We start from the raw sequence: 27,770 nt of genomic DNA on the forward strand, positions 1-27,770 counted from the left end.
AGTCAGACGTCCGTGGATAGATAGCCAAACATGTAACGTTAGCCGTGTTAGCTTGACGCTGCTGGGAGAGAGCTAGCTAGCCTTCACAGCAACACCCCGGACAGCTCAGCTGGCACCGCTCAACGAGTACTGTGGATAATAACTGATGAAGGACTTGTCTTCTGCTGAGAGGAATTAACACGACCAGGACCTGGCAACATCCCATTCACCGTGTTTGGACCCAGAACAACTGTAATACATAAAACCTCCTCTCACAGGTGAGCTGAGTCGTTAGCCTGCTGCTGGGTGTCAGCAGGGCTGCCGTTAAAACCGGAGCAGACCTGGCTAACGTTAGCTTTAAGGCGAGCTAATGTTATTGTCCCTTACTGGGCCACACAGTCACACGCATGATTTACTTCTCGTCTAAACCACGAGTCGTCTTTGTGTTGGTGTAATCTAACGCTTTAATACACGTCCCCTGTGTCTTGGTAGATAACGTTAGATCATTGATCGTGCTGCTAACGTTGGTTACCTCCACCCTACTCTCATCGCTATAAAGACACGCCACAACGTTACAGTCAGCATTCATATAGAAACCACACATTGTAATCGTGGGCTTAATTGTGCTCCTCCTGTAACGTTATGATCACTAGCTATGTGTCCCCACTATGTGTCCCCACCCCGGCTTCTTCAACGCTGCTGTCATGATGTTGGGCTGAATGTCTCTGCACACACGGCTGCGATCGGGCTGTTTCCGCACTGCACGCCGTCATATGTGCGAGCCGATCTACAGGCGATGATGGAGAGAAGGCTTTAATGAATAATGTGAAACGTGTACACTCGCTAATCACAGCCGACACACAAAATTGTGAGATTTTCACATGTAGTTTGGCGTGACGCTCCGGTTTTATAAAGTGAATGGCACACATCTTTGTCCGGGCTAAAATCGCGTCCACTGGTGCTGTCAAATCAAGCGCTGCTGGGCCAGTGTGTGTGTGTGTGTGTGTGTGTGTGTGTGTGTGTGTGTGTGTGACACCCGGCTCAGCTGTATCTACACATCATCATCATCTGCCTGCATTTGAGACGCACAAGCTAGTCCATTCAAACCAACGCTGCAAAATGTCACTAAAATGGCAATCCAAAATTGGGGAACAAATGGAATGAGGTTGTCGGCATGATTTGACCGGTTTTTAGTGCATATACCGATGCTCTAACTGCTGTGGTTACAGCGGTGCTGGCCGTGACTGCAGCTGCCTTACACACCCAGGATTTATGAGTAAGTGCAATGTTGTAGGCTCCTTTTTTTAGATGTAAGAAGGTGCCATTGTGTCCGGGGATTTTCTAGCATTTCCAGCATTGTAGGGTAGAGATTCTGCCTGATGGGAGTAAGGATGCACAGTTTTGATTAGATCACATGGAAAGGACTCATGGTTGAATGAGGGAATACATATCTTATATGTTTATGGAGCTTGGGGAAATGCAAATGAGGTGGTGTGTGTTCAGAATTCCTCTGCAATGTACATTTTTGAGTAAATTGAGATCAAGGTAAACCACCTCATTATGTTTAGTCTTTAAATGTGATAGGCTGGGATTTATTGAATGTTTGGCTTAAATACAATCCTAGATTTTTAGCATGTCAAAAGCAGATGTATCCCTTATTGTACAGGAGTGTGTGTATGTTCAGTATTGGGCATCATGCCATTTGGAGGTACCAGGTCCGTTTGACAGAGTTGCAAACCTTGATTTTTGGCCTTGACATGTCATAACATGGCCGCCTGCCAACTGTTAAGGCAAATATTGGGTAATAAACCACAAGTGATGTCATGTATTCCTGCCAGTTTGCGTAGCAGGATGCATGTGATTGCTATCACACTTTACAAATCCCCTCCACAACTAAAACCTGAGCCTGTGTTCATTAAGTCCATCGAAGAGTAGATTTTCTCTGAAATCCATATTTTGAAGACTGTTTGGTTTGAATAGGCTACTGATTTAAGGTCACGAAAGTGGGTAGAAAATGACCACAGACACTGGCGTTTCACGATGGTATGACCAAGATGTTTTACTCAAATCTCAGTGTAATTGTGTAATACATACAGATGAATATACAGATACAATAGGCTAACATTAAAAGTAAATCAAATGTAGAAAAGATGCTTACCTGTATTACTGGGTGACAAAATGATAACTGATTATTGATGCAATAAATGAACAGTACGAAATAAAGATTATATATTAATTAAATACATACATTTAACCTCTTAAAAATCTGACTAGCAGCTATACATGTCTTTCAGAGGCTGTGGCAGTTTTAAAGCTAGAGTGAAGATACTGGTATATCATATGAAACCTAAGGAATCCATTGGTACCAACCATGTCAAGTTAGCTTGTCGGGAAGGAGGCTAAATAACGCTCCAAAGATAAACTGGCATGGCCAATTTTCCAAGGTTGTCCCTTGACCTCTGACCTTAAGATATGTGAATGAAAATGGGTTCTGTGGGTACACACGAGTCTCCTCTTTACAGACATGCCCACTTTATGATAATCAAATGCAGTTTGGGGCAAAAAAACAAGTCGTTTTTTTGCATGCAGTTCAAATGTGTTATGTTCGCCTATTCTAAAATGGTAGGGGTGTAACGGTACACAAAGTTCCCAGTTCGGTATGTACCTCGGTTTTGGGGTCACAGTTTGGTACTAGGGCTGGGACGACACTCCTATCTCCCGATTCGATACTATCACAATACTTGGCTGGCGATTCGCAATGTATTGCGATTTTTTTAATATGCGACTCGATATTACGATTCTTTTTAAAAACTTTTTTAACACTAGACCGTACGAGTACATGAGCACAGTATCGGACCCGATACCCGATACTGGTATCGGTGCATCCCTAGTACCTATCAGCTGTGAGCTCCAGATCAGACTGGACACGTAACCACCCGACGTTTGTGTTTCTTAAACAGAAAACACAGGTTTTATATTGCGATATTAACTGAAAATGCCATACAATACAGCCAACGGTAGCCTAAATAAACTTTTAGGTGATCTCCTGGTAATCTCCCTCCAGCCTGCTGTCACCTTATTTAGGTGTTTGTAGTGAAATGAGGAGGTATCGTATCAGATAACTCCTCATTTCAACTTCACTAATCAGCTGTTACTCTAGTTTTTTTGTGTGAACAATACTAACATATTGTCAATAAAAGATAAATAAATAACAACAACATAGTCGTGATCTCAATATTGGTCAAAAATAATCGTGATCATTATTTTAGCCATAATCGTGCAGTGAACCCTGCCGTGAACATCAACAGGTTGAGGCAGAGAGAAGGAGCGAGCAATTAATGCTGATGAATGGGGCAGCAGTAACAGATAAACTGTAGGAGGACAGGTCCATCCATCACGCCTAGCCTGAACAGGTGCACTCATTTGTTTATTGATTGAAGGGTTGAAGCCTTGAGTCCATGAAGTGAACAACTGTTCACAGGGACTGTGTCTCTCTGCCGGTCTGTGTCCCTGCGAACAGCTTCAGCTGCTGAGCTGTGAGCGCTCTCTGATGAACCAAAGAGGAGGGAGAGAGGCTGGTTGTAGTTCTGATGAGACTTCGGCCTTGTAGAGCAAAAGTGTTTGTGTTAATAACGCATCTTCACAGAGTGACGATACTGGCATCATATGAAACTAGAAAACCTAAGGAATCCATTGGTACCAGCCATGTCATACTAACTTGTCGCGAAGGAAGTTAAATGTTCTCATTTTCAATATAAACGGTAGAGCAATAATACAGTGATCAACCGCTTATAGTGATCAAACAGCTTCGGACAGAATCATTCCTATACAAATAATTCACTCATAGTAATCAATTAGTCCACCTTCAGTGTTCATTTGGGGTCTTTTCATACATGAAGATATACAGAAAAAACATTTTAAAACTACGTTAGACTAACGTTAGTTGAATTTCTGTTTGTTTTTTTACTTTACCGTGATAATTTGCCTCACGGACCGTCTGCTTTCCGGTTGGATACGTGACGCTGATGCTGCGTGCACATTGATAATATATGACAAGGAAAGGAAAGGAATTTTCTCTGAATGAAAAAACGACAGTGCACGGGGAAAGCAAGTGAATTGAGCAAGTGAAGCCGCCCTCGTCAAGTGGATTGATAGCGCCTTAAAACTCTGCTGACCGGCTCCTCTGCACCACAGCGCCAGCAGCTCACGCAGACCGGTGCCCGTCTCCCTCCACGCCACTACCGGGTGAGAGAGCGAGGAGTCCCGGCAGGCCATCGATGCACACTCGCACGTGCTTGCGCTGCAGAGCTGGCAAGCTGGTGCATGTTAATGGAGTTATAAAACAGGGAGAGTGAACCGGAGTAACGTTTAACATTTCTTTACTAATAAAAGTGCTAAAAAATACATCCATGTAACGATAGTGGTGCCTAAATACAAGGTGCACATTCTTAGTGCCGATACAATCGATTATTTACCTTGCAAATTGATTTTAGATCGACATACGTCCCTCGTGAAGGACAACTTGCCGAGTACCTATCGATGTAGTTGGATCGTATCAATAGAAATCGATACATCGATGTAGTAGATGAATCGTTACACCTCTAGTAGGTAATGATTAGTCAATGATTAGTTAACGATTATGTAATTAAAAAACAAATGAGGATCTAACTGCTAGTGAACCATTAGTGGAGTAACTCCCACTCAAATTTAGAGTACAGTAGCTAATGATTGTCGTTAAGGAGTACTTCTCTAATAATTGTTAATGGAGTACTATATAGTAGATAATGATGAGATTCTAGAGAACAGACTGGGAGATCCTACTCCCATTGGGTAATGATTAGTTCATGAATATATGTGACTTGATCGTAGTGACCACTTTTGGACTTGCATTTATATATTAAACATTAGCGCACCCCCCCCCTCCCACCCCAAGTCAAGTGAGACATAATACTGAATACTGGAGTATTTGATCTTCACACAACCTTTGTTCTTCTCATTGCTACTGTAGGTGGAGCATCCTGACCAACCATCAGACTGGATACCCTTTTTTTTTTTTGGTGACGCAAGATGACCTGTTGAAGTTGTGTTTCGTCCATATATGCAAAGCGATCAAACTCAGCTATCGAGGAGGCCACTGATCAGCACCGGGTCCTGTTTTCGAGTTCGCAGAAGGATGCTTCAAACCTGAAACATCTCAATAGCCCGAGAAATCTCCATCTTTTACACACATAAAAAGCCACAGTTTGTCACATTTTTGTTGAGGTAATTTTTTCGGACGTTGCTCTGTAGAGGCTGTATCCTCCAAGGGATTGTTGTGGGAGTATGTTATCCAAGCCTCAGTGCTCTCCTCTGGGGTAGGAAGCGGAGGGAAGGCCCTGGAAGTCCCTGGAAAAAAAGAGGGCAAAACAGAAAACGGCCCGAAGCTGGAAGGCTGACGGTTACATAAGTAACAGGCGTGGTCGTCCGCTAACACAGTGGAACAAGGAGACCGGCGTGGAGTTTTTCTACGCCGCCATTGCTGGCTAATATATGAGATAACACCATTATCTATTCACCCATAACCCCCCGAGCGCTCCTCCAAGCCAACACTGTTTAGCTCTTTCTTAAAAAAAATTAATTTACATGGATACTAATGGATGTTTTGGAAAGAACCACACCTCCACTTCCTGCTTCCTGTCTTCCGAACACATCCCTGGTGCAGCTGGCAGGTGAGCTGGTGTGAATCAGCCACCGGCGGGGTTTAGGGATGCCCCGACACAGGAAAACCAGGCTACTCCACTGGCCCGTTAACAGACTGCTGTTTCTAATACGAGTCCTGGACTGAAGGCAAATTGTCTCCTTCTCTAGCAGAGAGCAAGGGGGTTGTCACTTTTTAATCATATGACATTTTCTCATATTGCTACAGCTGCCCAGACCACTGATATCTGGGTGCTAAAAAAAACAACTTTGAATTGAAGGGAAAGGAAATCTCCATACACATTTTGCTGGCACAAACAAGCCCGTTTCCCATTTGTAGGTCTCGACCTGCACTTTTTTCTAAGCTGAGGAAAGTTATCATCCCGGCCTTTTTTTTTTTTTTTCCTTTCAAGCTTTTCACTCCCATTTTCTCTTTCTTTCTGCCTCATTTCATTTCTTGCTGTTTTTGTTTTTGGTCCATCTTGTCCAGGTCCATCTCTTACCAATACAGGCCTACCTCTGCCAACTCTTTTACCTCACTAAACTCCCATTTACAGACCAATCAAATCAAACCGGTTCACATCAGGTTCATCAGTTCAGCTGAGGTTTTTTCTGTCCGTCAGGATGTGATTTTGGACTTCCGCAGCACCAAATCACTTAACAGCTATTAAGAATTATTGTGTTTTAATGGAAGGGGTCCAAAATTTTCTTTTATATCTCAATAACAGCCATGTTTTTTTATTGCTCTATTGTCATGTTTTTCATCAAGCCTTTATCCAACAAGCAGATGTCCTCTTTTTAGACTGATTTTACTCCAACAGACCTGTAAGAATAATCAGTTTCTATTGGCTTGTATTTGTAATTAATTGACATATTGGGTGGAACAGACTCAAACTAGTGTTGTGTAATTACCTGCAACTGTGTTAAGAGATAGCTGTCAAGACACCTTCTCCTTTTTACAATCAGTGGTTTTATTTGTTCATTCCGCCTTCCCACCTGTTTTCTGGCTGACGGCAAAACAAGGCTTTTACAGCAAAGAGACTTGTAAGCTTCTTTTAATCTCTCTCACACACACACACAGTAGATCAGGGTTGACCTTAGAAAACAAGCAAACGCTCCTCCTCCCATCTCAGGGTGGTGAAGCCGAGGAGTGTTTTCCTCTTGTCCATGCGAAAGAGGAAGCCCTCCTCAATTATCCCTCCATCTCTTTTTCTATCTGTTCTTTACATTTTTTATTTTTTATTTTTTTGCCATCCATCATTTCTGCCCCCACCCAAACTACAAATACACTCACACACTCAATACACCACACGTAAAGGAACACTTTAACTCTGAATGCTAGCAGTTGCTGAACAGACACGCACACCACTACGCAAAGGAAGTGATGCCAGGTATCAGCAGTAGTAAGAGCGGAGGGCGGGGTCCGTCCTCGTCACCCCTCCCCCATGGCACAGTCCCGCCCAGCAGACCCCTGAGACCTTCCCGCTACGTCCCGGTGTCGGCAGCCACCTTCTTCCTCGTCGGCTCCACCACGCTCTTCTTCTGCTTCACGTAAGTGATAACAGTGCATAGTCTCACACACACACACATACATACTGGCCTGTTTAGAAGCTGGAATGAAATGACTGTTTAATTAAATACTTCATAAGAAACATAATATATGTGATAATAGAGACCAGGGCCTTGGTTCTTTCTACACTGAGTTTGTTTGATTGGATTGGTGACGACTTGACACATGATTGTTCAGCTCTCGTGCTGTTTTTCAGAGTAACACGTTCTCAAAGGGGACATATCATGAAAAATTCCCTTTTTCAATGCTTGTGCACAAACATTTGGATATCCGGAGTGCCTACCAACCCACAAAGTATGAAATAAGACAACCCAGTTGGTCTTTTGTGGGCTGCCTGGATCAGAAAACATGTGATTCAACAAGCCATTCAGATCTGGCTCCCCTTCCTATTGTATGTCGCATGCAGGGCTTTGTAGAATATACCGCCACCCATCTGAGTATCTCCACCCTTGGCTTGAGAACTACCTTTGAAATGGTGCGCCAAATTTTTCTCGCAAGCCAATCAGAGCAGACTGGGCTTAAAGAGACAGGCGCTAAAACGGAGTCTTTCAGACAGAAGGTGAATACAGGTACATTCAGACAGACAGTATGAGACCGTTTTTGTACATTAAAGCATATAAACATGTTCTAGCAGAAACCCAAAATACAAGTATGAACCTGGAAATGAACATATGTCACAGTGAACATAGACATAATCTTAAAGTCGAGATGAAATTAAAAATGTATTTTTAACCCTTTTAGATCACCTCCCCGGTCATAATGTGACATTGTGCACCTATTTAACAATATACAAAAAAAAACAATTTCTTCCTATTTTTGTATCAAAATCCAATCATTTTTTTTCTTCCTGTAAAACAAAATATATTTGCTTACGTAAGCTAGAAGGCTGCCAACCAATTTCAGCCAATAATATCATGACATCCATCCATCCATCAATCAATATGCAACTTTTAGCGACAAGGGAGATTCTATTTATTATTCTATTTCTATGCTCATGTATCAACAAAACGACTCCAGACTGCTGAACTCTCAGCACATTTCCATTGTTTTCACTCAAAATAGAAATTCAAAATCATATTTTTTTGGATTGCCACTTTGCCACAATGTTACCAAAGAAAGGTTTTACGCAAAAAGATATGATTTGCACACGTGTCAAAAGTAGCTGGAGAAATATTATGTGTATGTGTAATTCAAATTTGTACAGGAATATTTTCAACAGTGAGGTTTATTATGTGCAAATTATATCTAAAGGTGACAACTGAAGGCTGTGAACATCATTTCACAGGCTCAAAATATTAATGACCCTTATTTGCTTCCATAAAGCGTCACCAACCGGATCCACCGCGTACTTGTATAGAACAGACCAACAAGCCATGCTGATTCTGTCTTCTTCTTTTTTTCCAGAGCAAAACATAGCACGCACAAGTGTAACCATCTGACGGTGACAGTCTGCCTCCATGTTTTATTTTTTTCTGATGTCACGTTTTATCACTTGAGTCGCTGGAATCCCCACTCTGAAACTGTGTAGTATAAACGCTAAGTGAGTGAGTGAATCGTTTGGTGTGTGCGTCCTTATGGAAGACGGAACCGCGACGCGAGACTCTGGACGTTTGTGTTCTGGTCTCGGTTTCACAACTGTTACAGGTTCTAATTAACTACTATTCCATTTTCTAGTTCTTAGTGTAGCACCGCTCATAGAAAAGATCACAAAGTCCTTCACAAGAAAAAAAAAAATTAATGTGCTCCTGGTATGGACAGTGTGGGGTTGGAGGGACGCACAAGGAAGGCACAGGTCCGACCTCAACAGCCTCAGAAACTGACTTACACCACTCTGGGTGTACCTAGTTATAGTAACATTAATATGATGGACATTAACGTTATGCCCTCGTTGTTCAGCCAGGAAGCTGCCTTAACGCCCTGGAGACCTTAGTAATTTATGGACACTTTAATTTAAGTGCCTACTACTACTATGTATAGTGTTTATGAGCCCTGAAGATGCTGGCCTTGTTTGATATGGCCTCCGTGTTGCCTTAACTCCACCAGTAGTTCAATAGAGACTGTGGTATGCATCGTTTGTGTAAACGAAGTTGGAAATTGTTGGCCGAAAATATTGAGACCTGTTTACCCTGCATGGTTACAGTGAGTTACAATTTTACCAGTCCTTTAAAGGGGAACCTCACACTTCAAGGGGAAAATAGCATTTTGTTGCTAAAACATACATTACTTCGACCAAAATTTGAATGGTCTGATTTGAATACATAAGGAGCACCACTGCTAAGCTACAGAATAATAGAAAAACCTAAAAAATAATAATAATAATAATAATATAATGGACCCACCCTTTAACTTTATTTGAAAATAAGAGCGCACCGTCATTCAAGATAACTTCATCCGAGAACAAATCAGACCTCAAGCTGTGATTGAAGAACACAACAGCCTATTTCAGCTGAATGAAAAAGATAGATTAATATTAATAATTATTTTTTTGGGAGGGGCCTTATTCGATGGCAACTGTAGAGCTATGACAGGAAATGAGGAAGAAAGAGAGATGTGGAACGACAAAATGTCCCCGGCCGGATGCGAACCAGGGATGTTGAAGTTAACGGTCGACGCCTTAACCCCGAGGATATAATTTTAGCTGGCCGACAAACAGAAGAGTAATATCTGTCCAGACCATAAGAAGGCTGTGTCTGTCCTCAGATAAAGCCTGGATCATTTAACTGGCTTTATAGTTTAGGAGTATGGATGCAGAACGTTAAAAAAACAAAAACAAGCTGAAACCAGTCATGAGGACTGAACTTAAGTCGTTTTCACATGTAAACAGCATTTTCAGATTTCTGGCCTCAGAGCGGCCTTCAGCCCTACAGGATGAGTTGTTAGAGACTGTCATTACTAATCTTGCTGACACCTCAAAGTCAGATTGTGAATGAGTGCGCGCATGCCTGTCTATCTGTGTGTGTTTGTGTGTGCGTATGTGAGAAAATCGAATCACTTTATGTGTGTGTGTGTGTGTGTGTGGTCAGTGTGGTGGGCAGTCAGCTCTGTGCTTCAGATTAGTGAGAAGAAAATAGGCCAACATCTGTCACACTGACAAAAGCCCATTATCCAGTCTCTCACTGTTTCTTTCTCCCCGAGTCTGTTGGTGTTTGTATCCCTGCAGTCACTCTCACACTTCCTCCTCTTATTGTCTCACTAGTGAATTAATACGACACTACACGAAAAAGGCTGACAACAATTATCGAATAATAATAATGAGGGAGTAACACAAACATGTCAAAGAAAAACTCCTTGGAGACCATAAAGCAGTAGTATGCTTCATATTCATTTTGATATGCTTGTTATTTTTTAATTTAGAATAAGTATGTTTTTAGGTGTGAGCCACTTTCATAGATCTGCGCGAATGGGGCCGAATGCCACAGACGGTAGGGCAGTCAGAGTACTGAGAGACGGACACTGTTTGATTTGGTCTTTTCATGGGGTTCGATGACAAAATGAAAAAATAGAAGGACCCACCAGCCTTTTTCAAGGGCTTGATCACTGATTCAGCTCACTTTGAATCTTCATACGCTTTCGCAAGTTTGAGCTTACGGACATTGTTGTGGTAACAGCGCCATAAAAATCGCTCTAAACTCTAAACCCAAGCTAATGTGAAATCATCTGCAACCCAATCAATCCAACACCACATATGGAGAACAATGCCCTGGACCTCTCTGTCCTGGATGTAACTGAGAAAAATACACATCAGTCTAAAAATTCACCAAAACAGGAATATTTCTCAGGTAATATTAATAATGTTTATAATTATCAGTCGGTAAAAGTACCAAAAATGTGCTGCTGCAGCTGGTCTTCCGGTGACTGCAGCATCACTTTGATTACAACTGAATGTCAGGCACTGTCCTTCTCTATTCATGTCCCAGGTGTCCGTGGCTTTCAGAGCGTTTCTCGGTAGCTGTGCCCATCTACAATGGAGTCATCTTCCTGTTTGTTTTGGCTAACTTCTGCATGGCCACGTTCATGGACCCTGGCATCTTCCCGAGAGGTGAGAGCATGGATGGTTGAATGTACTCTGTGTTGTTCATGTGTCACCAAACAGGCTGCTAAATACTGTATGTTGATGTTGCTGTCGTTACAAAATTTAAAGTTTGCCTTTTGGCTTTATTTCCAAAGTGTATACATTCTCGCTTATCCACACATGAAGATGATTCCATGTTAAAGCCTCAAAAATTGATTTCCATTTAAAAGCCGTTTCTCACCAATGTGATGCAAAAAATGTGGTGCGAAAATATGGATGCGCGTGGCAACTATGCACAACGGGTCCGGTGTGAATTATCTGCATTGCCATGTTCCATTTTCGTCACAAAAAAAAAAAAAAATCCCTAATTTTATAAAGTGCTCCATTCCACATAACAAAAAACATATCCAGACACAGAATGTCTAATATTCTTACATTAACTACACAATACATAAACTAGTCAGATCCCAAATTTGACGCTAACGCTAGCTTGTTGTGGCTAGCCCCGTTCGGTGACCAACACATAATGTTAGCAAGTGCATATCAGCTACATCACCATCTCAATCGTATCCCAGCTGCTGGGCGATCTCACGCCATATTTTGTCATTTATTTGGTTGTTGAGGTAGTCGTTGCGGTGTATCTCCTACAATATTGAGTGTTGAGAAATCAAATTGATAAGATGTTCCGCCGTTTTGGCAGCAAAGCTACCTGGAGCTATACCTGGATGTATGACATCACTTGGAACACACATATATTTCCGCAGGCTGAAATACGCTGAAATGGAAGTCCCCCCCGCACGAATGTTCCACAGGTGCGTGCAAGCATTCACAAGAACTCACAAAATCAGTTTTTTTAAATAGATTTCCGTGCGAATTTTTCGGACAAAAATCCGTGCTCGGTGTGAAACGGCTTTTATAGCCTCAAAAAGATGAAAAAAAACTTCTTCGCTTGTGTCCAACAAGCAGATTCTTGTAGTATCGGTGAGGGGAGGAGTTGAGGCAGAAGTTAACAATTCACAATTTGATTTGGTTTGATTTTTAAATGTGATCAGAGCTCACATCAGTCATATTAACTGACGTACAGCTATGACTAATTGACCTGTAGTTGATCCAGTATAGGAGAAAATAGGGTCAAGCAGGATCTGTATCATCAGATGTTGCACTAATCAGTGATTTTCTGCTGTATTATGTAGGAATATTGAGCATGTGAACTGTTATTCTAGTGCCACGGTTTTAATGAGAAATGGTACAAAAACTTTGCCAAACACTGATCATGTCAGGGTGAGGGATTTGAATAGGTCAAGGTGTGTAATGTAATCTGATGTCAGTGCTCAAATGTTGTTAAATTTCAGGGTTGTGTGTGTGTGTGTATGTGTGTGTGTGTGTGTGTGTGTCTTCTGTTCCTGTCCCTGCAGCTGAGGAGGACGAGGACAAGGAGGATGATTTTCGTGCTCCCCTCTACAAGACCGTGGAGATCAGAGGGATCCAGGTCAGGATGAAGTGGTGTTCAACCTGTCGCTTCTACAGGCCGCCACGGTGTTCCCACTGCTCCGTCTGTGACAACTGTGTCGAGGTTTGCTCATACTCACCCATTCACCTTTTACATATGATAAATTCCGACATTATTAATGGACGCCGTCTCTGAATAAAATGATGTTTCAAAGTACCTGGTTGGAGAGAAGAGTGTCAGTGTTGGATCTGTTGTGGCAAGACAGTGTAATGTAAATGTGAATTGCCGCTGCTGTATGAGGAAGTAAGGAATGATACAATGCTTTCTGATAACTGTATTCATGTTGAAAAGTACAGACAAAAAAGCCATGACTTCTTTTCTTACCACAGTGTCTTTTAACCCTCATAATGCAGGACTTTGACCACCACTGTCCTTGGGTAAACAACTGCATCGGCAGGAGGAACTACCGCTACTTCTTCCTCTTCCTCATGTCTCTGACGGCTCACATCATGGCCGTGTTTGGCTTCGGCCTGCTCTTTATCCTCTACCATCGCCAAAACATCGACCGCCTGCATGCCATCGTCACGTATCCTTTAAGATCTCTTCCCCGTGCATTTTTTTCATCTATCCATTTTAAGATTGCAGATACTGTTCAGTTAAGGTCCTCCTTGGCTTCAACACGTTGTTATGGTTGATTCGTTCATTTCAGTGTGGTGTGGGAGAATTTCTCTCAACATTCTGAGACAAGTAATGAAACTTGTACTTTTTTGCCTTAAGGAATTGCTAACCAGCTTCAACAGATTTTATTCGTCCAGTTTTAGGTAGCACGTTGTTGTGTCCTGATGACGTGTCAATGTCAGGCTGTCATCTTTCCATGATGAATTCTGATTATTTTGGTAACTCTTGTGTGTCTAAACACTAGGGGAGTAACGATACGTTTTTACAACGGTACGATACGTATCACTTTTCGTGGTTCCGATACGATTCAAGGACGATATTTGGCTCATCTAGAGCGATACGATACGATTCAATGATTTGAAATCGATACAGTAACTTTTTTTGCCAAAAATTCAATCAGTGTGACTGTGAAATAAATATCTGATACCGGACAGTGCAGGTCAGGATTCCTCAATGTTTTTCTTGTAAGGGAATCGGGGATAAATTAATTATGGATATAAACAAGTAAACAACGATTAATGGTAAATACGTACACCTTTTATTTGGAAATAATAAAAAGTGCAGCTGCAGGACCTGCTGATTCAGTTCTCAAGATACAAGGCAGTGCAATATTTAACAAAAAATATAATAAACCAACTTCTATTCAAGTTAAATGAACAGTGGCTTAACCTGCTTCTGTTCTCATTTTTAATATAAACGGTATCAATAATACAGAGATCAACCGCTTATAGTGATCAAACACCTGATAGTGATATAACAGCTTGGGACAGAATCATTCCTCTACAAACACTTTTTAAATAATCTGTTTATAGTAATCAAGTAGTCCACCTACAGTGTTCATTTGGGGTCTTTTCACACATGAAAACATACGGAACAACATTTTAAAACTATGTTAGACTAACGGTTGAATTTCTGTTTTTTTGTTTTTTTTACTTTACTCCTGTGATAATTTGCCTCGCGGACCGTCTACTTTCCAGCTGGATACGTGAGGCTGATGCTGCATGCACATAGATATCACGACGGGGAAAGGAAAGTCATTCTCTCTGAATGAAAAAACGACAGCGCACAGGGAAAGCAGATGTGGGTGAAGTCGCCCACGTCAGGTGGATTGATAGCGTCTGAAACTCTGACGACCGGCTCCTTTACATTCGCAGCACCGGCAGCATGCAGGCCGGTGCCGACCTTTACTAATAAAAGTGCTAAAAAACACTTTCATATAACATTTGTTGTCCTTAAATACAAGGTGCAAATCCTTAGTATCGATACAATCGTTTTTTTTGCGTTTCAAATCAATTTTATATCGATATACTTCCCCCGTGAAGGACAACTTGCCGAGTACGTATCGATGTAGTTGGATCGTAGGAATATAAATCGATACATCGATGTAGTAGATGAATCGTTACACCCCCTACTAAACACCACCACAGGGCCAAGCTGTCCATGCATACACAAGAAATATCCAAATCAAACGAAATCTATTCAAGTATTCACTGTGGGCCTTCTTCTGTCTGTTTAATCTGGTCTCATAAGATATTCCTTGACTCCCCCCATCCTGTGCTCTCAGGCTGGCTGTAATGTGTGTTGCAGGCCTGTTCTTCATCCCTGTTGCTGGCCTCACTGGTTTCCACATAGTGCTTGTGGCCAGAGGCAGGACAACCAACGAACAGGTGGGAAACTCAGCGTTTCAGTACGAGTGCACCAGTGACAAGTAAAAGTGACCAGCCTCTCGGGGCCCAGTCCAAAATTACAAGTTATAGAAATTGTTCTACAAAATTGTAGAATAATGATGAATAACAGCAGCAACCAAGGTTTTTTTTTTTTTTTCCTATCTCGCATTAATCCAGAATTAAAGTAATTTCTAAATTACTCAGTACCTCTAAAACCTCACTTTTTTTCTTTTCTGCCAGCAGGTGGGGCTTTTTCCACCACTTGCCCCAAATGACCCACCGTCTCATTTTACAAATATTAGAAAGATTTCAATATCAGTGAGGTTATTTAGAACTTATTTAGAGTCCGTGCATTAAATCAGGTTGTATTAATTTGTAAATGAAATAAATAAATAAAGTGGTGACATGTTTAACAACCTTTTATACTTTGTCCATCCTCCCTCTCATCTTTTCAATGCCTCTCTTGGTGTCTCTTTCTTTCTCCAGGTAACAGGGAAGTTCAGAGGAGGTGTTAACCCTTTCACCAATGGCTGTCGGAAGAATGTCTCTCATGTCCTCTGCAGCTCACAGGCACCCAGGTGCTTTTTCCTTCTTTTTTAACTCTCTGTTCAGTTGTTCATAAGCATTACATCGCCTTACAAAGGCATGTCTGCACCCAAAACCCATCAACATGCTTCAGTACACACTGCACAGCACAATAACATAGACAAAACATTCATTATTTTAGGGAGCAAATGTGATTGCTAGGTAGTATTCGCAAGTATTTAAGTCTTTGATGAATAGCATATTTCAGTGCAAGTGTACTTGTGTCGTGGTTTGTCTTTATGATACGGACACTCACTGTCTCCGTGCTCTCCGCAGGTATCTGGGCAGAAAGAAGTGTGTGCAGAGCGTGTGTGTGCAGCCTCCCTTTCTGCGGCCACAGCTGACAGAGGCCCAGCTGGCTGCAAAGATCTTGGACAACGGCATACAGGGAGACCTGCACCGGGTAAGAACAGAGGGGAACGGGTGCTCATAAATACCGCAGTGTTCTCATCATTTGGTTTGATTTAAATACTGTCGGTAAACACGTGCTGCGGAAGGGGCGCTACGCTTCTCATTCAAATCTGCACTTGGTGAGTTTGCTTATAGGCAGGTCCAGATGGCAACGAGAGGTTTAAGGCCGTTTGAAATGTAAGAGCCAGAAATCCTCTAAAGTCACATCAGTAAGACGACCACATCCATCAGCCCAGACGGTCTGTGATGCTTCAAACGAAGAATACAAAAACACACACATCAGTCGGTTCAAACGGGGCCTCGGAGGTTATCGTGGCCAAAAATTGATTGAATTGCTGAATTTTTTTTCTGAGTAACTGTGATGTCATTCGCAATTGTTTTTGTTAATTTTTGAGAAACTGCCGCGATGTTCAAATGTTTGTGGGGGGGGGGGGGGGAACGGTGTTAATTTAAAACTTTATTATTTTTCGAATTTTCATTTTTATATATCAATTTATCAATCTATCTCTGTAGAAACATTGCAGTGACTGCATCAAATTGCAAGCTTTTACTAATATTGCAGTATTTTAATTGAATTTGTATTAATTGCCTTGACTGCAAAATTACATATTTCCAGAGGGCTTGATCTGTATAGTATAATAAAGTGTAGTAAATGTGCAGGTAGCTGGTATAACCTGCTCGGCCAGGGGTGGCAAACGTACAGTCCAGTTTGGTGTCCAGTGGGCCAGACCACAATTAATGAAAGATCCACTCCAAAAATAGGAATAGAAGTGTATTTTATTGCAAAATTGGAATTAATGATTCATTTTGACTCATAAATTAGACTTAATATCTCATAACTTTGGCTTACTATGTCAAAATTTGGACATAATTCCCATAAAAAGTTATAAATGTGACAAATTATCTCAAAATTGAGGCTTGAAAAATGAAAATCTCATACTTCTCAGTCAACTGAATGTGATTCTTTGACTTTCTATCTCTCGTCTATCCAGTCCAAGTCCAGTCTGGAGATGATGGAGAGCCAGTCGTGTGACGCTGAGCCTCCTCCTCCTCCTAAACCAGAGCTCCGCTATCCTGGAATCACCAGAGGAAACGCTGAGGGTAATACTGTCTAACTTCTTGCTATGCTCTTACCGTCACCAGCCATCCGCACACGGACTTTGTCTCGACGTCTTGTTGTAAAAACGACACATTGATCTGATTCTACGTTGATTTCACAGTAATCATTTGTTTTATTCTTTGTCTCCCCACCCTCCTGCAGATTGCAGTCTACTGAACAAAGCCCCTCCCACCCCCACCATGTACAAATACAGGCCCACCTACAGCCCCGGCAAGAACCACACAGCGCTCACGCACGCTTACGCCAACCAGGTAACGCACACGTAAACACACAACAGGAGAGACAGCCAGGTGAGATACAAGGATGGTCAAGTCAGGTCAATTTTATTTTAGCCCAATACCTCAAATTTGCCTCAAGGGGCTTTAGAATCTGTAGGACGTTACGACAACCTCTGTCTTTAGACCCTTGCTTCAGATAAGGACAAACTCCATCGGTGTCGCCAGGCCCTTCTGAACGTATTCTGAATCTAGTTTTAAATGTAAGTCAGTGAAGCTTGACCAAAAAAAGTAAAGTGTGTGAATGTGCGATAGTCTAAGTAACGTAACGGCCTGTCAAAATAAATGCAGGTCTCTAAACCAATGGTTCCCAATCAGGGGTCTGGGGACCCTCAAGGGTCCTTGAGCGAGTTCCAGGGGGTCCCCAGAAAAATAGTTTATTTTCACTATAGAAGCAGAGGCTGCCATGCAAGGTGTCCAACCTGCCCATCAGGATCTAATCTAAATACTCATTCACACACCGACGGTTCAGTACCTTCCTCAAGGACACTTCGACACGTGTGGGGGGGATCGAACCGCCGACCTTCCGATCGGTGGGCGACCCCGCTCTTACCTCTCAGCTACAGCTGCCCATGCTGGGGAGGTTTTTTCCTCGCTGGACATATTAACTAAGCTCGTGGACTCCAAATCCGCACTATAAACCTAGCAGCAACATCTCAGCCGTACACTCCCATTTAAAAAGAGCATTGTGTGTATGTACGGTATGTTTCTGAGCTGAGATTGTCCCCGTCTCTGCTTCTTTTATCTTTTTTGATTTCAATCTAATGCATCTCCATTTTCTGTTTGTGTTTTTTTTCTTTTGATTTCCTGTCGGGTCATGTGGGTTTGGTTTCTCAGTGGCTTTCTGTTGATCAGTATCAGTAAGTGATTGTTCTCGAAGCATTTTTTTTCCTTCTCTTGTCTTCACTTTGTTTCCTGTCCCCACCCCCCTTTTCTGTTTGCTCTGAACATGGGTGAAATACTGTTTGAACATATTGATAATGGTTAAGTGACTAGATTCACCTGTCTTTAATGGCATTACTGTTGTTGACAGTCAATTTAAGATAAAGAGAAAGTCATTTTAGTGTTTTGAATCAAAGGATTATACCTGAATACATCTGGATTGATTGGTACAGAATAAGTCGGTTCTACTCAGTATTTGTACCCATGTCTGGTCCACATCCTCCCACCTGTCAATCCAGCACACACCGTATACAAATATTGTTTTGATTCTCCTTCATTTCTCCCTGATTAGAAGTGTGTCTCCTGTAGATTCTCTCCAGACGTTGTTCCCCTGTAACTCAGATACAGTATTAAAAGCTCAAATGTACCTCCATTTAGCAATTCCTTGTTTCAGTAGTGTCCTACAAGTACCTTTGGATATCTAATTTTGATGGTCTCGTATGGAGAAAACGTTTCCTGAGGACTCAGAAAGAGGTCATTACTGCCTATAAGAGTACCAACACAATGATTGTTTTTCATAATTTCTGTTAAACTTAAGTCTAGACAATAGTTTATTTTTAAATTCATGAGGGATATTACTGTATGTCTTCATTGTAATGAATGATTAACTCCAGCTTTCATTCACTAAACCTTTATCAGGACAAAAGGGAATCTATTTATTTACTTTAATTCATTTATTAATCTATAAGGATATCAAATAGAGAAAGACTTAACAGCTGTGTGATGGTTACAGTAAGTGCAGGCGGCCTGTACGTCAGCAGCTACGATGTTTAAATCTCTACCAGCTGATAATGAACTGGCAGCAGGTGGTGGAGATTCACTGGTAACCTTTAATTCAACTATAAAAGCTTTTTCTATTTGAATTCAGCGACTGCAGGCCACGAGAAATACGCGTTAATCAGTCTGTATCGTTTACAATGCTGTTGGCATTTGTGGTATTTTGTTTGGTTAAGTGCCACACAGAGAATTAGATTTATAAGTAAAGTAAATAAGGGGTGTGGTATTGACGATAACCATGATATTTAAAAATGAAATATTGATATCAGGTTAATTATACACAACATAATATTGTCTATATAATCCAGCGATTCGATATATTGCAATATATTGAATCGTGACCCCTGTATCGCGATACGTATCGTATTTTATCCGATTATTGCCAATACACAGCCCTAATATCCGGTTTTCAGCTTCCTGCTAGCTGTGTGCGGCTGTAATAACGGATATATTGGCTGTAATTCATCACTTTTATTACCTTTTTAATACACCCAAAAAGTTAAATAAATAAATAAAGTAAGTAAATAGTTATAATATTATGCATATTTATAATATTTTTATTGTTCAACACAGGTCATTTCGGTAGAGAGATTAAAATGATGACAATACAACAGAAATAATTTAGTTTTACTTTTGTACGGCACTTTGTAGGCGTCATTATGGTAGTCAAATCAATTACAATCCAAGCTGGTGGAGGCGTAGGTCTGCTGCTGGCCGCTGGCGTTGCAATGGAACGTATAATTGACTTTCACTTCTTAGCAATATACGTTCTTTCGGTCGCGGAACGAACCGAACGTCCTGTACGGAAGGGTTCAACACAGTTACACGTATTGTTCCACCCCTAATAGAAAGTCATGTCCTGATTGCTCAGATGAAGGTCCAGTGACCGGAAGCTTGGCCTTATTTTTAGATACTTGCATTGGACATAAGTGTGCAGAGCCTTCATCTCTCTATGGTCTTCCTTCATCTTAGCATTGTGTGGTGATACTGTCAAAGTAAACATATTGAATATGTACATGAAGATTAAGACCAACAGTATCATTAAAGAGACAAGTTCCTGTCTGGCAAAGAAATATTGCCGACAGCAACAGTTGAGGTGTTGTGTCAGGATGTCAATACTGGTCTCTACTCCTATTTGCTCAGCATCTTGTTTCTTTTTCCCTCCTGCTGACCCTCTTTTCCTTCACCTTCCCTTCACTTCTCCTCCTCCTCCCCCTGCCTCCTCCAGTTAAGTCGAGGGGAGAGTGTTGGCAGTGCCAGGGACTCCTCCTCCTCCGCCTCCTCCCTCCTTCAGGCTAGCCAGCAGCCCGGTTTCCGCTCCCAGCCGAGCCTGGACCGGAGGGACACTTCGTCCGACAGAGTGGGAGTGGGAGGAGGTGGGGAGAGGAGAGAGGGGAGAAGAGAGGCGGGGGGAGGAGGAGGAGGAGGCATCCCCGGCTACTCCCTCGGCGGACGCTCGTACCCCTCCTTCTCTGACCCGACGGTCCTCTCGGGAGTGGCATCGCGATCTTCCAGCTCCACGCACACCTCAGCGGGCGCCGTCCACGTCTCCGAGGCAACCACCGCCTCGGCCAGCTTCAAGAGCTTAGCCAATCAGACGCCCCCGCCTCACCACCCGTCCCGCAACGGGAGCCTGTCGTATGACAGCCTACTGGCAGGTGGTGAGGATTTCGACAAAGGGGTGGCGGCGGGTTCAGCAGCCCCTGAGGTCTCCTCCGGGAGACCCTGCACACCAGCGGCAGGTGGCTACAGCTCCCCCTTCCTGTCATCACAACAGAGAGATGCTGAGATGCACTCCCAGACCGCCCAGTCACCCCGTCACTACCACCGCACCTCCCACCACCACCACCACTCCTACCTCCATCGCTCCTCCTCCTCCACCACGTCCTCCTCCCCACCGCCTCCTCCAGAGAGAGAGCGCCTGCTGGCCGAGCCCCACCCCGGCGCTCACCCCACGCCCGCCAATCAGGCCCCGGCTCCCCCCTCCTCTTCTGCCCCGCCTCCCCCGCACCAGCACCACGCACATCATCACCACCATCACCACCACCACGCACAACATCATCACCACCACCACTCCTCCGCCTCTTCCTCTACCTCCCGCCCTCCCCGCTTCGCCGCCCCTCACGCACCACCACACCACGCTTACCCCTACCGCACTCGCTCCACCGACACACCTCTGGGACCCTCCTCCACCTCCACCACCCACCCTCCCCGCTCCCCGCACCCACCGCCTCTGGGCAAGTCGCTCTCTTACTCGAGCGCCGCCGCCGCCGAAATGCAGTACCGGCTGGTCCGAAAGGCTTCTGCGTCAGCCGGCGCGAACGCAGCGGGGGTGGGAGGAGGAGGAAGTGGAGGGATGGGAGGAGGAGGAATACAAGCGCCGAAGTGAGTATGAATTTCGCCTTTTGTCAGGACAATTGGTTTCCTGTTAACCCCGAAAAAACCAGCTGCCCGCCTGAAAACCTGACTACCTGATTGACTGCTCCTCCTGCTCCTCCTCCTCCTCTTCTTCCCTTCTCTCCTCCTCCTCCTGCCAGATTTCCTGTGAGTTCTTCCTTCTTTTCCATTGGCTCTTCTTCCATTCGTCACTGATGTTACATGTAGTGTATGACGCTGTTGTGGTCTGCCTGTTTGTTCTTGTCCTCTACACGATCATTATAATTATTATTACCACCAAACTTTTGCATGATGACAATTCAACTGTTTGATCTTCTGATATGTTGCCGTGCGTGTTTCCGTCCTGTCCAACATCCCTGTTGCTTGTCCATCCCGCTCACTGGTACGGCTGGTTTGGCTTCCCACAAGTAAAATGAACATGATCGACTGCGATATTAACGTTTAAAAATGCTCCGCTCATAGAAAACTCTGCTGCATAAATCATGCGCTTCCTAAACTAACAGCTAGAGACGCACCATCAATCAGCCGGCCGGTTTTCAGCAGTCTCATATATCAGATTTCTTTGCCGGTCACACACATGTGCAGCCGCCACATGATGGTCGGCACACAGCAGCACAGTCCGTAACGTCACACACACACACACGCACACAACATGTCGTCGGTGTGGAAGTTCTTCAGCTTGAGTGAAGAAGACATAAAGCTACAACTGTAAGTCCAAAATACGCCGTGGAGGAACAACATCTGGAACAACTAACTCAATCAGACACTGATTATATTGTAATTCATTCCCGTGATGCTGCTCAGAGTGATCACAGCGACCGGCTCGTCTGCCGACTGCATGGAGTTTCAGAGCTCCGTTAACAATTAAAAATGCATTACGCGATGATGGATTTTACTGCTATCATGATGCGTTTTGAATGTAATCTTGGAGAGAAATTTGAATAAATCCAGTTGTTTCTTGAAGGACATGTTTTCACAGCAATATAAAATAGATATTTGAGAGGGAATTATGATCTGTTTAACGTCCTAAATCTAGCTCTGAGCTCATAATATAGAATTAAAACTACTAACGCCAAGATTTTTTTTTTAATCAAAGCAAATATTTTATTTAAATAAAATCACATATTTCCTAATCATTTGAGTTTTTATGCAAATAACCACCATAGATGACAATAAGAAAGTAAAAGGATAATATTTAGAATTTGTTGGGGACTAATAAAGGTATATCTTATCTTATCTTAGCACAACATGGAAGTGAAAGCAGCGCTCTGTTTATTTAAATGTGAAATTGCAATAAAGATATATTGCCCCCTAAAATCTATGAACAATCGGGATAAATAATCGGGATCTCAATATTGATCAGAATAATCGGGATTTATCATTTTGAACATAATCGTGCAGCCCTACTGCTGTGGTCCTGAGACCACAGGGATGTCTCATTGTGTGTCTTCATTGTGAGCCTTGATGACTAAATGAGGTTGAATGTCGCGCGTATTCCAGTTCACAGATTAATCAACTATTAAATGAAAATCATTTCCTCCAGCAGAGCGAAAAATCCTAATCAACGATTAGTCTGATATTCAACCTTCATACTTTAGCATTACAGAAACACTGTGACATGTACTACTGGGTGAGATGCTTTCAGTTCAATGTCCATTTCAGCACAAACCATTCCATCGTTGTTGTCTCTGTCAACTGTGGTTGTGGTTCTTGTAGTGAGATTGTACGTTACATACAGACTGTGAGCCCATTTAGACCGAGGTTTTGGAGTGAGAATGTAATGTGTAGACCAGCTGTGAACGGTGTTTTTAAAGCTGAAACACAAAAAGGGGGCTTTCACACTTATCTTGTTTGGTTCGGTTAAAAAACGAACCCTGGTGCGTTCAGCCCGTTTAGTTTGATTTGTTTGGGCTCGTGATAAAGCTGTCGGTCAAACTCGTAAATGAATCGAGCACAGGATTTTTTTTTGAAAGTAGATATAAATCCATCCGATCAATCAGACAGTCAGAAGCAGTTCATTAAGTCCATTAATCAGTGTGTCACATGCCCGTCCCACAGTAATGAAAACTAATCAATCAATCTGTGAGTGTGTGTGGGACTTCTTGTTTACTCGTCTTGGTTTGTTAGTGTGAACCATGGATGTATAATAAGAACTGGATACCGGACCCCCAACATGGTTGGGTTATTCAGTCCTTTGAGAATTGCTCATCTGGCGCATACCAAGCCCCCGGGAAGAGCGTCGGTTGTTGATGCCAACTTTTGTAGCGGCCAAATGGCGGTACTGCAACTTCTGTGTCCGTCACGTGATGCCATTGGGCCCAAAAAGACTTTTTCCCATAGACGTACATTAGGAAAGAGATGTCTGTAACTCAGTGGATAATTTTTTTTTTTTTATGTAAAAGAACTTCCCAGTATGAACACTCTACTAGTCCTTATTTAAATCATTAGGTCCTAAAAGTTGTAAAACGCACTAATAGCCAAATCCAGAGTTATTTTCCTTCCTCCGTTCATGTGAATGAGACCCAGACCGAGGCTGGAGCGAGGGCTGGGAGGCGGAGTTGGCAAGCCGTGACGACAGCGTGACGGCTGTGACCCCGTGACCGAGTCATGTGACCGAGCGGACGCTACTGCGCCTGCTCCATGGGCCCAATGGATGCGGAAGATCCGGGTTCTTTTCCACTTGGAAGTCGAGTCACTTAGGCTTCATGCGTCACTGAGCAACTTTCATAGTAATGAACGGGGGCCCCGTCTCCAACGCTGTATCCAGTTCTCTTAATACATCAATGGCGTATCCAGGTCTCATTATACATCCATGGTGTGAACACAAACCAGACCAGAGCTAAAAGGCAACTGTGTGTCATTTTGTCCCCTTGATCCAGGCCAAATTAACTCAGACTATTTCAGACCTGTAGTAATATCTCATGCATTGTAGCAGTGAGCCAGCTGTTTGGAAAATGAAGTGGTAAAATACTGATTGTTAGTGTCATTGAGTTCTCCATTTATTTTTCAAACGAACCCTGGACTTCCTGTCCTGAACTGTCACCCTGATCATCTTTGTGTTTTCCTACAATCAGGGATGAGCTGATCCAGATGAAACCTCTGTGTCGGACCAACGGCAGCCACCCCTTCTCCTCCGCCTCCTCCTGCTCCGCCCCTTCCTCCCCCTCTCACCCAGTCGGCGTGTCCGCCCGCCACGGAGTGGCTTATCCCAGCTCGGCATTGACGCAGAGTCCCGCCCACAAGCCTCAGGGTGGCGGGGTGAAGAAGGTGACGGGCGTCGGAGGCACCACCTACGAGATTTCTGTCTGAGTGGCGACAGGCCTCCCTGCTCGAGGACCAACGAGAAGAAGAGGAGGTGCTGCTGTCTCCTGCCTTTTGAGGGAGAGATTTAATACAACAAAACCACTGACCGACTGTAGACCTGAACATCTGAGGATGAGTTGAACCATTTTGTCCAGATGTCGCTCCTCGTTGGCTGGTTGATTGTGGAGCTAAACTTTGCTGGACTGTCCTGCCTCCAGACATCCACCACAATAACTGAGAGTAAGACCTGGACTTGATGTAAGCCAGGACTTGCTGGCATTGAGCTATAAAAGACAATTTTTTTGGGGGTCTCACAGGACCAAACAAGAACCATGATTTGGCGAATTTTTGTGGGTTTTATCCTGACTGTAGCTCAGTAGGTAGCATGAGGCCACCAGCTTGGTCAGGTCTGGATGTTCCATTACACAAGTAGGCTATAGCAGCGCAAGGCATTACCACTGCCAGGGTGAGGAGTTTGATCCCCACCAGTGAGCTCTGGACTGAGGTTTGATGACTGTAAGTTTACGAAGGTTCGAATCAGCACTTTTGGACTGAAGCTGTGTTTAGGTCAAAATTGGTGCAGATGTTTAATATTTTAACATTTTCACGCTCACATTTGGAACATCATTGAACACAAAAACCCCATGATGATGATAGTAATAACAAAACACATTCATGCACAGTCTGTGGAACCCGATCAAAATCAAAGTAGAATCCATTTAAAGTTAAGGGCTTGCCATAGACAACCAGTTTAGTGTAAAACTACATATGTGATCAGTCATATCGGATGAAGTCATAGCTAGTTGTTAATACCATAGACATATATACACATAGACGCCGCATTGACTCCCGGATCGTACGTCAAACGTGGGCGCCATACAGGTCAGTCTTACAGGGCAAGACTGACCTGTAACCCCATACAGGTGAACGGAGGAGCTGCCGTTTTTCTGGATAAAAAGCACTATAACGTTTAAATTTCTCAACCGATTTCAACGAGTCGTTTTTATATTCAAACATTTACGATCTACGAGGCGAAACGTTAAGTTAACGTAATTTTTTTTTTTTCTTTTCTCAAAGATAATGCCGAAAAACGTAATACGTTAACGTCACTGCTTCCAGTTCATGGATCACCAGCCTGTCATTCGATAAGGTGGGATTCAATCGATTATGTAATTATTCAAAACTCCTTTAAGCGTTTTTCACATAATCAGCTGTTAACGTTACATCTTTACAAAACGTTTGCTTCCGTAACATCAGATGAGAGCTAGCTGACGTTCGTTAATGTTAGCTAATCGATATGAGTTAATGTTAGCTTATTGATGTTCATATCTATCATGATATCGTGTTTAAAAAATTAAATGTACGATACGTATTAAAAACGATATATGTCTAATAATGCAAACAATAAAACTGATGGCATGTCTTGGTTAACAATTACGCTATTAGATTATTTAGTTTTTTATAATTGCTGTGTTATCACCATTATTTCAATAAATTCAGATCGTAACTAATATTATACTAATATTTATTGTTACCATTATTTATTTATGTACTACTATTTGCCTGTTATTCTGATTGCTCTTATTAGTGAGTACATAATAGTAATAACAGTAGCAATGTTAGCGGTAGCCTATAGACTGAAAGCATGATCGCTAAAACGGAGGAAGACGTTTCATTGTACATTATATTATATTATATTATATTATATTATATTATTATACAGGGACCTCTCTACAAGTATTAACCTTTAACAAGTAAAATAAGCCAAAGCCATACTTGACAAATGTGAGTTTTAATAATTCCTTATGATGAATGAATTATTTTCTATCACATCAATAATTCAGTTCATGTCATTCTACAGCACCTCCGTCTCCTGAGCGTCTAGCAGCGATTATAGCTGAACTATCCAGATTCTAAGTAACTGGAGACAAAATTTATTTTTCTACTCCTCTTAGATCATAAACCATTTAATATAATAAAGACTCGTTGAAATCGGTTGAGAAATGTAGACGTTATAGTGCCTTTTATCCAGAAAAACGGCAGCTCCCCTGTTCACTTGTATAGGGTTACAGGTCAGTCTTGCCTGGTCCAATATGGCGCCCACGTTGACGTATCGCCGCAACGGGCCGAAGAGTCCAGTGCGGCGTCTGTGTATATGTTTATGGTTAATACAAGTTATGGCCCCAGTTGTCAGTTAAACCCTACTTTTGATAACAGCAATCCACCAAATGGAGCGATTTCATTGGACCATGAACACAAGTTGTGTGTGTGTGTGTGTGTGAAGCACGTAGTCAGTAATGGCAGAATCCTCGTAAGCTGTCGTCCGTCTCCTCGAGGCCATCGTCTCGTTCACAGCCTTCCAGTCAGCCGTGGAAATGCACAACGGGAGCCGACAGGAGGGTCAATAATCAAGCGATTAGTAGGATCTATTATGGACTTGTGACAATCTACCAGCGGCCGGAGGGAACGGTCACACACGAACTCTCTCCGATCGAGGTCGCCGCGTGAATTTGACTTGCCTTTTTGATGGAGGGATGAAAAATGTGACATTTGAAGAAGAAAAAAAAAAAAAGAAGCTGATTCCCTGTTTTCTTTGAGTCATTTGTTGATTTATTCCTAGATGTGAATATGATTCCATGTTTGTACAGGATGATGTGATTCTAAGTGTGGATTTTCTTTTTCTTTTCTTTTTTTTTAAGTGGCGTTCATACCAGACTGCAGCATGCACTACTATTACTACTAGCCACTATAGGCCACTGTGTTTGGCTGTGGACCAAGTGGTCTGTTTGAACAAAGAGAACGTGTGGAAACTAAAGTGAACAAGGAACTCATGTTTTAGCCTTTTGTTGTCGATGGGCCGGTCTCTCTAGAAAAATTCATTCCTCGAGCAATTGCCTTGAAAAATTAAAGTGTTTTTTATGTCACCTA

At 42.7% G+C, this 27,770-nt stretch overlaps 1 protein-coding gene across 1 annotated transcript; it reads left to right on the forward strand.

Annotated features, from left to right (window-relative positions):
* On the forward strand, positions 1-27,770 carry zdhhc5a (zDHHC palmitoyltransferase 5a). Its single transcript, XM_074631049.1, has 12 exons — positions 1-257; positions 4,988-7,206; positions 11,143-11,264; positions 12,653-12,810; positions 13,101-13,273; positions 14,930-15,032; positions 15,519-15,610; positions 15,894-16,020; positions 17,021-17,129; positions 17,290-17,399; positions 20,371-21,527; positions 24,614-27,770. Exons 2-12 carry the CDS (start codon positions 7,040-7,042, stop codon positions 24,846-24,848), a joined length of 2,553 nt encoding a protein of 850 aa, XP_074487150.1. The 5' UTR covers positions 1-257; positions 4,988-7,039; the 3' UTR covers positions 24,849-27,770.

This window comes from Sebastes fasciatus, chromosome 3, assembly GCF_043250625.1.
Source record: "Sebastes fasciatus isolate fSebFas1 chromosome 3, fSebFas1.pri, whole genome shotgun sequence".
NCBI classification, from domain to species: Eukaryota; Metazoa; Chordata; class Actinopteri; order Perciformes; family Sebastidae; genus Sebastes; species Sebastes fasciatus.